The 13,799-nt window shown below is 41.4% G+C and overlaps 1 protein-coding gene across 3 annotated transcripts in view; it reads left to right on the top strand.

The window, feature by feature from the left end:
* The window catches only part of LOC138962485 (uncharacterized), a 65,822-nt gene that overhangs the window by 36,565 nt on the left and 15,458 nt on the right, over window positions 1–13,799 (top strand). Inside the window, exons 4-8 of one of the 3 annotated variants that reach the window (XM_070334329.1) lie at window positions 2,037–2,111; window positions 2,773–2,889; window positions 6,967–7,054; window positions 8,150–8,269; window positions 11,999–12,106. In XM_070334329.1, coding sequence (XP_070190430.1) covers window positions 2,037–2,111; window positions 2,773–2,889; window positions 6,967–7,054; window positions 8,150–8,269; window positions 11,999–12,106 — 508 coding nt within the window. Of the gene's footprint in view, window positions 1–2,036; window positions 2,112–2,772; window positions 2,890–6,966; window positions 7,055–8,149; window positions 8,477–11,998; window positions 12,107–13,799 lie in introns of all 3 variants that reach the window. The other 2 variants (XM_070334328.1, XM_070334330.1) reach the window with 2 other exon arrangements.

Genomic DNA, 13,799 nt, shown 5'->3' with positions numbered 1-13,799 from the left:
GGCAGATATAGATATAGAGATGGAAAGAGAGAGAGAGAAGGAGAGAGAGTTGTCCAAGAGGGAGGATTGCTGGGGGAGGGGGGGGGGGCCTCACCCGAGATCAAGAAAAAGGCGAGAGATCTGTGTTTGAATTGCGCCTAACTGACTATTTGTTCAGTCGTTTCTTTGAGATAAACTAATCCGCACGCTGATTTCAGCGTTCAGTCGATGTAACGTAACTTGAGAAGGAAAACTTATATCGCTTCATAAATCAGATTAGAACAAATTCCTTAAACTCTCCCTCCCGCTGAGTAAAAGTGATATGTCTGAAGATCTCTCTGCAGACAGAGCCTTGAACAAACATTTTCCCGGTCTATCCGAGGATGAAAGTATTATTTGGTGATAAATAAGATTAAAAAGTTTTGTGTGTTGCCGACAAATTAATATCTTAACTTAAATTGATTCCTTCCGTTCTGACGCCAGTTTAGGCATACGTTTACTCTGAAGCATGGATTGAGAGAGAGAGAGAGAGAGAGAGAGAGAGAGAGAGAGAGAGAGAGAGAGAGAGAGAGAGAGAGAGAGAGAGAATCAAAGAGAGAGAGAGAGAGAGTCAAACATACAAATTAAAGAATGATTTTGGGATAGAAAGGACAAATGAGCAAAAAGTAAACTAAGAAGTTAAACAAAAATTGTAGTCGTGTTCATTTGAGCAGCTCTTATCTGTAAATAGATATGCAGGGTAAGTACACATGTGTATAAGCAAAGCAGTGAGCAATACATGCCAGAATAAATCATCGCAAAGACCGTTGATAACGTTTTATATGAGGGGATTTATTGTGCAATTCAATCGTAATCGCTCATCGAGACATGCAGGTTACAGCGTATATATGGCTACAATAAACACAATAAATGTTCACTTGAGTTTAAATAAAATAAGTACCAACAAATGCAATGTTACAGAGCCAAGAAGGAAATAGTATTGAGACTAAGTGAAATCATGGTTGAATCATCGCCTATGTGTCTTCGACACCAAGAGGAGTACGCTTCCGGACACTCGTTTATAGAAAAGAAATAATATAATGTTATCAATTTCGATTTCATTGGGTTTCTTTTTTTTAGCACAAGTGCATCATCTTAAATTGATAATGTACTTAAGATTTTAGTTATTATATATAATTCTGCTGTAGCATCGTTTTCTTCCCTCTTCTGTTTGGCGTCTCTTTCAAATGGGTCAAAGGGCTTTTTTGCATGTAAAAATTCACTTAATGAATCTAAGTACGTACCTCGAACAACATGTTTCCATTTCAAAGCTGAGGACGCCATGTGTGGTCACTTCTGACCATCCGTGGACAGCGCACATTTCATGACCGCACTGCAACAAACTGAACGATAGACAAACAACAACAAAAAGCACACAAATTCAACCCCCTCCCCACAAAACAACCAAATGCTGTATTCGTGTTTTCGGGGCCACTCTTAACCTAGTTGAACGGTATTATCTACTGATTGTTAATATCAGTGACATAACAAAAAATTAAGGAGAGATTTTATTTATGTGTGTACATCTCAGTGAGTTTGCTGGAATACGCCTGCGCGAGCGGTGTGAGTGTGTGTGTGTGTGGGTGGGTGTGTGGGTGTTCGTGTGCGTGATTGTGTGTGCATTTGTGTGTGTGTGTGGGGGGTGCGTGCGTGTGTGTATGTGTGTATGTGAGTGAGTAGTGTGTGTGTGTGTGTGTGTGTGTGTGTGTGTGTGTGTGTGTGTGTGTGTGTCTGTCTGTCTGTCTGTCTGTCTGTCTTCCTGTCTGTGTGTAGGTGCATTTGTATGTGCTTATCCTCTCTGAATGCGTACATGAATGTGGGTTTTTATACAGGCTTTGGCAAAGCTTTCAACTTTTGCGAATGTCCATCAACAAGTATTCGTACATATAAATCCTGAATTAGGAAATAGCAACCGACTTTATCATATCAAGTTTGCTCTGTTTGCTAGTGCTTGTGTCATGGCGCTATGCTTTGGTAAAGCAAGCTTTAACAAGCGGTGCTTGTGCTTTTGCTTGCAGCCGTGTCAGCGGAATCCTTTCATTAGCTTTATCAACACGCCGCCACGGGTCGAGCGCTACATGTATGCCAAAGAGGTGAATTCTTGTCTGCATGCTTGCTTGCTCTCCCTCTGTCTCTTCCTCCCTGCGCTCCATCCATTCTCACGTCACCCCTCCCACTCCTTTCAGCCACCTCCAACCAAACCTCAAAGTTTCATTTCACATTGATAAAAATTAAACTTCCTCAATCTTACCTTTGTGTATATATATAACAAATGTGAGAATTGACTGATTAACAAATGTTATGGTCTGCCTTACCTTGTAACAAGCGAGTGATACTCGCAACATTAGGGATCGGATGCAAAAGACAACCAGCACTTTTGTTTCTAAAATGCCCGATTAATTCCAACAGTTTCTTTATACTTTGGAATGACAAATTAACACACTTTAAGCTTCGGGGTGGTCTGATGTGATGCTTACTAAATCCGTAATACTCGATTCACCATTTGCAACCGTTCTCATTTGCATTTACTTTTCTGCATGCTAAAATAAAAATGTTCACGTATTAACTGTGTTTTTCATCTGTGTCCATCAACAAGTATTCGTACATATAAATCCTGAATTAGGAAATAGCAACCGACTTTATCATATCAAGTTTGCACTGTTTGCTAGTGCTTGTGTCATGGTGTATGCTTTGTCTGATGGACGTCATTTTGTATGCACGCTGCGCATGACTAAATAACCAATCACGTTGAAGGGCACACGAGGTAAGCACGGTGGTTGGCCAGCTTGTGAGTGCCAACGCTTCGTGGATCACATGCGTCTGTTTCGATACAAACACTCGGACAAACATCTCCTTCTTAGAACGCTGAGGGTAAGGCAAAACCTGGGTATGGTTGCCTTTTGGTGTCGAAAACAGTTGAATGTTGGTTAAAGTAAAGGACAAGGTGTGATCAGCATGGTGCCGTAGATGTTTCATAAAAAATGACCATTCTTTGATGGATTTTCGTGCACCCTTTGTACTTCTAATTTTCACTCTTGATTTGGATGTTTTATGTTTGGGCATGTATTCTGGTTTTTGTTCAGCTTTGTCGACTGCTTATGTCTCAGTGTGCATGCATTGCATGCGTTCTTAACCACAACATTAAGGACTTACTAAGCAGTGTATTTAAATCCTAGGTCAGATTCGTTAAAATGATGTGCATAAGTTCTTTCAAGCAATATGCAGACATCCCTAGAAAGAAAAGGGGAGTTCACCTGATTCACTAATTTTAGCCATTTTTTTCTGGGAGTGGTTGAATATGATATTCTCTAAAACAATATGATTTTGAATGTGATCGTCAGGGACATTTTTGGCCTTGTGCATGATAAGTAAAACATTTTTTCGTGTAGGCAAATTAATAGAAATTAATATATCATAATATGTTACTTAACAAAATGTGTGTGGAATATCATCCAGGATTGTCGAAGTTGTACATGAAAAATCCTCATTTATTAAGTGGTAAAAGCGTTATAACACAATAACCCCAGGTCAAATCATTACCAAATTTGAAAACAGATAAGTTCATTCATAAGAAAATAAGGAGTTACCATACTGATTGCTCAAAATGTGTCCCCCATGTCCTGACTGACAAAACATGAACAAAACATTGAATTCTCACATCATTGAATGGTTCATTTGAAATTGTGTGCAAATGTTGTGTTCAGCAATGCAAATACATTGGGATTAGAGAAAAATGAGTCACCTTGTCGGTTTTACTTGCATTCTGTGTTAAATTGTGTGCAACATGAGCTCCTGGAAGAGCAAGTCATGAACCTGAACAGAGGGCTTCCCAATTTAATATCGAAGTTAAAACGTCAGCGTGAGTGAATCGCACAATATATTACTTAAACATTATACAGGACGTTAAAATAGGTTTCATTACTAAGCATATGAACGATATTTTTTTGAAGAAACTATTTGTTCCCGACACGTTCAGAGCAAATAATTGAGAATATTTCTTGTCTTTGCAGAAAAAGTAAGGGAAGTAACTCCTTGTGTAACTACAGCAAATGACCCCAAACGCAGGGGAACTAACTTGAATTCACTAGTAACCCCTTGAAACCAATTCCTAGACCTGTAGGTAAACTTGTCTTCGTGGCTTCTCTTGGTGTTATTTGTAATCCTTTTCCTTTTTATATTTAGTCAAGTTTTGACTAAATATTTTAACATCGAGGGGGAATCGAAACGAGGGTATGGTGTATGTGTGTGCGTGTGTGTGTGTGTGTGTGTGTGTGTGTAGAGCGATTCAGACTAAACTACTGGACCGATCTTTATGAAATTTGACATGAGAGTTCCTGGGTATGAAATCCCCGAACGTTTTTTTCATTTTTTTGATAAATGTCTTTGATGACGTCATATCCGGCTTTTCGTGAAAGTTGAGGCGGCACTGTCACGCCCTCATTTTTCAACCAAATTGGTTGAAATTTTCGTCAAGTACTCTTCGACGAAGCCCGGGGTTCGGTATTGCATTTCAGCTTGGTGGCTTAAAAATTAATTAATGACTTTGGTCATTAAAAATCTGAAAATTGTAAAAAAAATTAAAAATTTATAAAACGATCCAAATTTACGTTTATCTTATTCTCCATTATTTGCTGATTCCAAAAACATATAAATATGTTATATTCGGATTAAAAACAAGCTCTGAAAATTAAATATATAAAAATTATTATCAAAATTTTTTTTTCGAAATCAATTTAAAAACACTTTCATCTTATTCCTTGTCGGTTCCTGATTCCAAAAATATATAGATATGATATGTTTGGATTAAAAACACGCTCAGAAAGTTAAAACGAAGAGAGGTACAGAAAAGCGTGCTATCCTTCTCAGCGCAACGAATACCCCGCTCTTCTTGTCAATTCCACGTGCACTGCCTTTGCCACGGGCGGTGGAGTGACGATGCTACGAGTATACGGTCTTGCTGCGTTGCGTTGCGTTCAGTTTCATTCTGTGAGTTCGACAGCTACTTGACTAAATATTGTATTTTCGCCTTACGCGACTTGTTGTTTGTTCTATTTCCTGTATTTTGAATTAACAAATGAAATCGTGCAGCTTGTATTAACTTATTAAAATATGTTATTACCAATTCAGTGCCCCATATGGCTTTTTGACCGATCAGGACGGATTCTGGGTGACCCTCTAAATGTTATAACGTTCAGGCAGGGACCCTTTTTGTTTATCAAGCTAAAAATGAACAAGACAAAGTAAAAATTTAAATCAGCAATATCAGTGTGATTTATTCTAAAGAATGACACTTCAAATGCTGTCAGATAATACTCTCTTTATCTAAAAAATACCGAAAAGCGAGTGGGTGCTTTACGGAACAGCGAGGCACCGCCCATCCTCGAGTGTGCAATGCCGACTCGCTCACTTGAAATCTAAATTATCAAAGTTCGGAAAATCAAGTGAAATTGGGTCACTCGCATTACGTCAAATGTATCTTTACGTCATTTCCCGTCCGTCTGGAGTCGGTTCTAAATCTGTCGCTCTCTGTTCAACAAAAAAAAGCGAAGCAACCGAAACGCATGTTCAACATGGTTTGTTGTGTGTCAAACGCATTTGACCTGTGAATATTCATCACGTAAGGTGTGTTACTCTGATTGGCTGACCCAGGTCACGAGAATTCTTTGACTGACAGGCATAATCAGGTAGGAGCGCCCCAGTTCCCATTGCGGCTGTTCTGTCTAATTCGCGGGGTCGCTTCGAAATTTCTTTTGGTCGAATTAAACGGTAATAAAACCGTTATTTCTAATATGCTGACTGTTAGCAAATGATAACAGACATGTCTCACAAACCATATCAGCATTCGCCTAAAAGGCTCATGCTTGATATCTTTTTTCTCGACATGTCTGTTATCATTTGCTAACAGTCAGCATATTAGAAATAACTCATACTAACGCTTGGACAAGAAAAAAGGATCACGTTGGTGCATACTCTGTCAATAAGAATGATTACTTAGGTCTGCAAAAACACGGTTTCTCTCCTTTGGGTTCCTAAATTAGGAACCCAAAGGAGAGAAACCGTGTTTTTGCAGACCTAAGTAAGAATACGCTGTTAGAATTTGCACTCTTTGCACGTGGCAAATCTATTGTCGATATTATTGATTTTCTTTGACTTTGTGGGCCGAAAATGCTGAGTTTGTTTCATAGTTTTACCTGAATTGTCTTCTTCTGTTGTTGTCTCATCTGTCTTTTTGTTAAAGTATCATTTCTAAATAGATGTCATTTGTTTTGTTTTGTGTTTCATTGCTTTGTGTGCTTGTGAAAGCGGTATGGTTTCAAAACCCTTTGCACCTAACACATTGTGGAGATAATAATTGTATGTTGATCCAGCTTATTAATTCACTTTTAACAATAGTTGGCGTGTGCTGAAGTTCCGGTAAGTACAGCCGCACTTTGTTATTAAATTATCCCCACAGATCGATGCATTTTTCACATTGTTTTGCGCTGCCCAATTATTTTAATTTCTTGTGGTAGATTCTTTTTGCAAATGCCATCAATGAATTTCAACAATCTCGATACAAGCAGGTGTGATTAATACACTTTCTTTTTAAAATTTTGACTTTAATGTTTCTTATGCTAATATAACTATCGAGAATAAAGCCTTATTCTGAAGGTGTCTAGTGTTGTTAACTGTGCACTATTAACACGTCTCTTAACACCAACAAGCTCACGCAGCTTGAGATTCTAATTCTTCACAAGCACTTAGCAGCTTTGCTGTCTGTTGAATTCTAACGTCACCATACACACATGTTTTATTTCTGTGTGAAAAAGTCAACCACAATGTATACTTCAGAAATTACAGATCTGAATATACGACCAGGCGAACGAATAAACCGTCGTGAAAAAGCTTTTCGTGGACACTTAAACAGCAGTGTTGAGAAGTCGTGACTAGAGTAATGGTGTGCCGCAGAGTTCCAGCAGAAGGAGCCAGGAGGACCAGAGGAGGTCACCACGCAAGTCTTACTCCTCTCCGCTATACGACCCTGAAACATTACGCAGTAAGTCCCACTCATTGATCCCAACATTTTATGGGGAGAAAAGTAAAGACAAGTTCTTTTCTCTAATTGTGTTTGTCTTCCTTTAAGCTCTGTTGGTTTTGAACACCAAAATCAGGGATGGGTAAAACAGATCAGAGAGTTATTTTTTGCATGTCATAGCCTCTGCCTTTTTTGTTTGTTTAGAGAACAGCAAAATATCACCACACACACACACACACACACACACACACACACACACATACACACACACACACACACACACACACACACACACACACACACACACACACAAATATTCCTTCTTTGCTCAATGTAAATCGTAGTTCCGGAGGTCCCACCAACAACCAGCAGTAGCCTCCAGGCCTTGGCTGTCGCAGAGCAGATCGAGATGAATGTCTTTCACGTGCAGTTTGAACATCACCATCTTATATATTCTGCATTTTCTCACGAGGCGACGTGGCTCGAAGTGCCGAGGACAGCTAGCAGCCTATGATAGTGCCATAACTGAGTTAAATCCATGTGATTTATATGATTATGACGTACACCTGAAACCCGTGTGCTCAGTGAAATTTGGCATGTTCTATCCATGACAATCGCGGTCGGTACGGTTCAAGCTTGGGACCCTTGACAGGACTCAGGCTGATACAGATCTGCAACTTTTACCCGTAGTGTGCATTTCTGAGTGTTCTGAGCATCATGCCAGTAGCGGACCCAGTTCCCGATCTGATATTGCACCTGTGCAGGTTTCGACCAATGTCTTTCATCTCTGTCTTCAACCTGACATATTTGTACTATATGAAATTGATTTATTATGAAACAGTGCATGGTCTGCTCGACAGAATCCCGGACTGTATGGTTGGATGCACGACGCGCAGCCCTTACAGGTCTGTCAACAGACATGTTACGTGGGCCACCAGGTGATGTCATTCCCATACCTCTGTCTGACAGAACCCCGGACCGGACAGTGCGGTTCGAGGCACGGCGTACAGACAGCAGCCCACAGCGGTTACTTCACAGACACATAGCTCTTTGTTTCATCAGCTATGTGAACTTGTATGACCGTGTGATGTAACCCCTCATGCTTGTATCGGACAGAATCCCGGACGGTGCGGTTCGAGGCCCCGCGGACAGCCAGCAGCAGCCCGCAGCCTATGATGGTGCCGGAGCACATCGAGGTGCCGCAGGCCGTGTGGGAGGACGAGACCTTGCTGGAAGGTGAGAGCTTTGAGCTGGTGCAGGCCCGCGAAGACATGCAGGAGCTGGTGGAGGTGGTCTTCCACCAGCCGCCACAGTCCCCCGTGGAGCACGTGCAGGAGCCGCCAGTCGTCGTGACGGAGCCGCTGCACTGGACAGACCTGCAGGACCTGCTTCCTACGCCGCCACCAGAGCCCCCGGTTGTAGAAGAGATAGCGCCCGAGGAACGTGAGTATGCCACGTATTGATGGCGTGCCGGGTGTGGCCTGCTGCATGGCTTCTGCGCCTTCCTCTGCTAACCGCCTGGCGCTGGTGTTTGTCTAACTGTGCTCACCTGGATGTCGGCACTGCATGGCTAACCCCGTGTGACTGGACCACGTCACGGCCTTGCCTGCCTTGTGCGGATGAGTGTCAGCAACGTGTAACTACCGCTCCTTGATGCTACCCTTACTTACCTGTACGCCTACATGCTTTAACGCGCTTTTGTGTAATGCTACAGTCCGCTAACAACAATGAAGTGAAAAAATCCATCGCTAACCAGCTTGTGCATGAAACTAAGCAGTTTTGACAGCATATCACTTTATCTCCTCACGTCTTGCCAGCTTTCCCTGGGTATCAGCCTGACCTCAGCAACTTGCATGGATGATAACCATTGCCCTAACTGCTCTTGATGTGGCAACAACGTAACCAGCTTGTATGTGGATCTTGCCTTACCTGGTCTCTCTGCCTATAACTCCATCACTTCATCGCAGCTTTTTACAGTTTCATTGCATGTCAGCTCAGTGTAACCAACATTCATCTGTCACCTTCTGTCTGTTGAACCACATGTATGTTCTCATCTCTTCAACTTTTAACAAGTTTTCACGTCAAATACATTGACATATTTCATTGCACTGAATGTCAGAATGGCCCAAGCGGTTTTCATGGATATACTTCTACACTAAATACTTAGACCCGCTGACCTGTGAATGTAATGACCAGCACATTGTCAAGTTCGTTTCTATAGCATTGCATGGCTTGTTCGTATCTCCTCTCATGTATAGATTGAATGCTTCATGTGACTGTACAAAACGAGTCTCGTGTTCGTGTGCATATCATGATTTGGCTGAATTTGTCACCCTTATGATAAGTGTCACAAAACTCTGTGTTGTTTGCATGCATTAGAAGAAATATATACCCGACTATAAATCGTGCTATGTTATGGTCGTTCCGTCGTTGAGGTAATCAATGTTCATGTTTGACAGGTTATCGTTTAACGTTAAAGTGTTTTGCTCCTTTTTTTCAACTATTTCTTAATGCATTTGTACAACCTGTATATCAAAAAAGTGTTTTCTCAATCTGTTAGTGAGTAGGTCAGTACGTGAGCGACTGAATAAGTTAGGTAGTTTTGTTTGTGAGTGGATGAGTGGGTGAGTTAGTGAGATATATACTAAATAGTGTATCAAATCAAACATTTCGGTGCATGCATTTCCTTTGGTAAGGACATTGTATTTGGCAATATATTCTTAGATTTTGAGTATGAGACTTTGGCAGTACAAGTACAAGCAACTCCTATAAGGAAAAAATAATAAGTAAGAAAACAAACAGCGACAGTTTCATGATGAAAACAATAATGTAGTATAAAACTGATCACACATTTTTGCCAATCTATACACCTTGGCATTTGAGAGTTCAATTGTGTGCATTGACTGTGTTTTTGCTTGGCTACATCCGCCTGGCTATCAGAACGCGGAATAACGGTTGTATCCGTGAAGCGGGTACACCACTGCCATCCTGCTCCAGACATTGTGGTTCCAGACACACCCACCCGGGGTATATGTCTGAACACCAAAGACGCTTGTAAGATCTCCACAGTAAAACGTGTATCAAGCACGTGCTGCATGAAGTGTGCATATCGTAGAGAGGCGACGTTGTTGACGTGCATCGTGTAGAGTACTAGTTTATGTGTACATATTCTACTAACCATTGTGGTTCCTTCGGCTAGAGTCTTGACTCTCCATCGATTGTTGACAGATGTGTTTGAGCAGGGGTTGCAATTTGATTGTTGAATTGGAGATCTAGCGACGTAGTCACAAAATAACACCAAAGTAACTAATCATGTCACTATTTGCATAAACTAGAAACCAGAGAGGACAGTATTCGGCGACTGAAACTGAAAGGAAGAGTATTGTAATCGTATTGGGGCACTCTGGGACCTTAGCCCAATTAAAAGAAATAGACAGTGAAGTTGTATGAGCATGTGGAGAAGTTGGGGAGTGGATCGGTCTGTGGACGCGTTAAGATGTGTGCTCAGCAGCTTGATGTTGGTGTAGATTTATTTGATGTTGTTTGTTTTGATTATGTCGACCGTTCTGCCTTTACCAAAGAAAACTATCATCTCTGTGGGGTTTTGTTTTTGTTGTTTTTGTGTTGTGTTATCGATGTTAAAAATTCGTCTGTGTACAAGTGTTTTGTTTTTATTTTGTTTTTAATTTCCGTTTGGATATTCTTAGGTGTCTTACCGTTTTAAGGAGTCAGGTGCTTGTAGAGTTTTACTGCAGCAGCCCCAAACAGCATGGATAGTTTACTAACGCTAATGAAGAACAGGATAATGTGAAGGATTAACTGCGTGTTGTGGTATTGTGAAACAGGACTGCGGTGAGCGTCTTGTTTGTCACTGCATGTGGACATTTGTGATGAGAGAAAAAAAGCTGTAAACATATATGTTTTATCCTAGAAGTTTTGTCAGCATGCTAGTACAATCTAGACGCATGAAAATGAATGAGGAATAGTAGGGTGGGATTGGAGGATGGATGAATGGAGGGGTGTGGGGGGTGGGGTTGGAGGATGGATGAATGGAGGGGTGTGGGGGGTAGGGTCGGGGGTATGGATGGATGGAGGGGTGTGGGGGGTGGGGTTGGTGGATGGATGAATGGAGGGGTGTGGGGGGTAGGGTCGGGGGTATGGATGGATGGAGGGGTGTGGGGGTGGGGTTGGTGGATGGATGAATGGAGGGGTGTGGGGTAGGGTCGGGGGTATGGAGGGGTGTGGGGGGTAGGGTCGGGGGTATGGATGGATGGAGGGGTGTGGGGGGTAGGGTCGGGGGTATGGATGGATGGAGGGGTGTGGGGGGTAGGGTCGGGGGTATGGATGGATGGAGGGGTGTGGGGGGTAGGGTCGGGGGTATGGAGGGGTGTGGGGGGTAGGGTCGGGGGTATGGATGGATGGAGGGGTATGGGGGGTAGGGTCGGGGGTATGGATGGATGGAGGGGTGTGGGGGGTAGGGTCGGGGGTATGGATGGATGGAGGGGTGTGGGGGGTAGGGTCGGGGCCAATCTGAGCCACACCAGTTAACCCAGGCTTTGTTGTAGCTACGTCAAATGTTGATTTAGATTTTAGAATTAAATGTCTTGTTCAGCAGAAAATGTTTGAAAGCAGCTTTTATGAGCGAACGAGAAGAAGAAGAAGACAGCAGCTTTTGAAATTGTTAAATTTTTGCGAACGTGTTTGACATTAACATTAATTCCTTTCGAAATGTCCATGTGAAGGTAATTTCCACTTTGTTCATACCCTAATTAATTATTATAACATTTTCCTATATTAGCTTTAAACTACTGTTTCTTTACATCGAAAGTTCAACAATTATGTTTACAATTCACTTGTTCTGTTAATTTGTAATGTGTTCATACTCTTCTTGATTTATATGACATTTTTCGATATTTGCTTTCGTGTTTTTTTGTAATTCGTCGTTTCTCGTATTACGTTACACAGCCACGCAAGAGCCAGGTGACGTCATGGATTCCAAGCCCGCTGCTATGTCATCACCACGACCGCCACCCAAAACACCCCCACCCTCCCCTCGGCCTCCTCCCACACCAAGTAAGTATTATTTTCTTTATAGTTTTCCCTTGCGTGTAACCTTGGAAGCGTAGTGGTCTTTTCTTTCCGTAGACACGTAACATTAGCAGGTTGCCTTATTATCTGTGATTTGATATGTCCCGTTGTATAAACAGCGCAGTGAGTTGTGTGTTAAAACTACTGGCGGTGGGGATGATGTATTTGTGTCATGTTTTGTTCAAATTTGTCGTTTGCATATATAACATAGTCGTGGTTATCTTTGTAAAAAACAAACACCCAACACGTTTCTTAACGTTATCAAAGTATGAGTGATATAATGATAACAATGGCAGTTTTATTCTTAAGATTGAATTTATGGGAAGTTTGGCCGAACTATTAACGCAAGAGTGTATTTTATTCAGAATACCGTACAGTTTTGATGTTTAGCTGTCTATAACATCCCATCTTTGGTCTTCGATCTGTGCATGTGTTCGCACACTCTATGTTTTTTTGTTTTTTTTCCTTGTTTCTGTCTTTTTTTTCTTTTTTTTTTCCTTTTTATATTTAGTCAAGTTTTGACTAAATATTTTAACATCGAGGGGGAATCGAAACGAGGGTCGTGGTGTATGTGCGTGTGTGTGTGCGTGCGTGTGTGCGTGTGTGTGTGTGTGTGTAGAGCGATTCAGACTAAACTACTGGACCGATCTTTATGAAATTTGACATGAGAGTTCCTGGGTATGAAATCCCCGAACGTTTTTTTCATTTTTTTGATACATGTCTTTGATGACGTCATATCCGGCTTTTCGAGAAAGTTGAGGCGGCACTGTCACGCCCTCATTTTTCAACCAAATTGGTTGAAATTTTGGTCAAGTAATCTTCGACGAAGCCCGGGGTTCGGTATTGCATTTCAGCTTGGTGGCTTAAAAATTAATTAATGACTTTGGTCATTAAAAATCTGAAAATTGTAAAAAAAAAAAAAAATTTATAAAACGATCCAAATTTACGTTTATCTTATTCTCCATCATTTGCTGATTCCAAAAACATATAAATATGTTATATTTGGATTAAAAACAAGCTCTGAAAATTAAATATATAAAAATTATTATCAAAATTAAATTGTCCAAATCAATTTAAAAACACTTTCATCTTATTCCTTGTCGGTTCCTGATTCCAAAAACATATAGATATGATATGTTTGGATTAAAAACACGCTCAGAAAGTTAAAACAAAGAGAGGTACAGAAAAGCGTGCTATCCTTCTTAGCGCAACTACTACCCCGCTCTTCTTGTCAATTTCACTGCCTTTGCCATGAGCGGTGGACTGACGATGCTACGAGTAAAATGGCATTGCGTTTCATTCTGTGAGTTCGACAGCTACTTGACTAAATATTGTATTTTCGCCTTACGCGACTTGTTTGTTGTTATTTCTTTCTTTTGTTTGTTTGTTTCTTTGTTTGTTTGTTTGACAGTATTTCAGGGTTTTTTTTTATCACTAAATCGACATATTTTACAGTGCGCTGTCGATTCTTGTTTATTTCCTTGTTCTCAAACCGGTCGGGACTCGTTTCCCCTTTTCCAATCTCCCCTTTTCCAATCTCTGATTCCGATGTGATGCCAACTTGCAGTCGAAGAGCCAGAAAGTAGCAGTTCGGAAAGCATGACCCCTCCCCCCACTCCGCCCCCTGTGCTGGCGCGGAGACCCACAGTTGTCGACCCTGAGGAGGTGGAGGCTGAGA

This window comes from Littorina saxatilis, linkage group LG3 (assembly GCF_037325665.1).
Source record: "Littorina saxatilis isolate snail1 linkage group LG3, US_GU_Lsax_2.0, whole genome shotgun sequence".
NCBI classification, from domain to species: domain Eukaryota; kingdom Metazoa; phylum Mollusca; class Gastropoda; order Littorinimorpha; family Littorinidae; genus Littorina; species Littorina saxatilis.
Note: the sequence above shows the minus strand (reverse complement) of the source record. Positions and strands in the feature narration are given on the sequence as shown.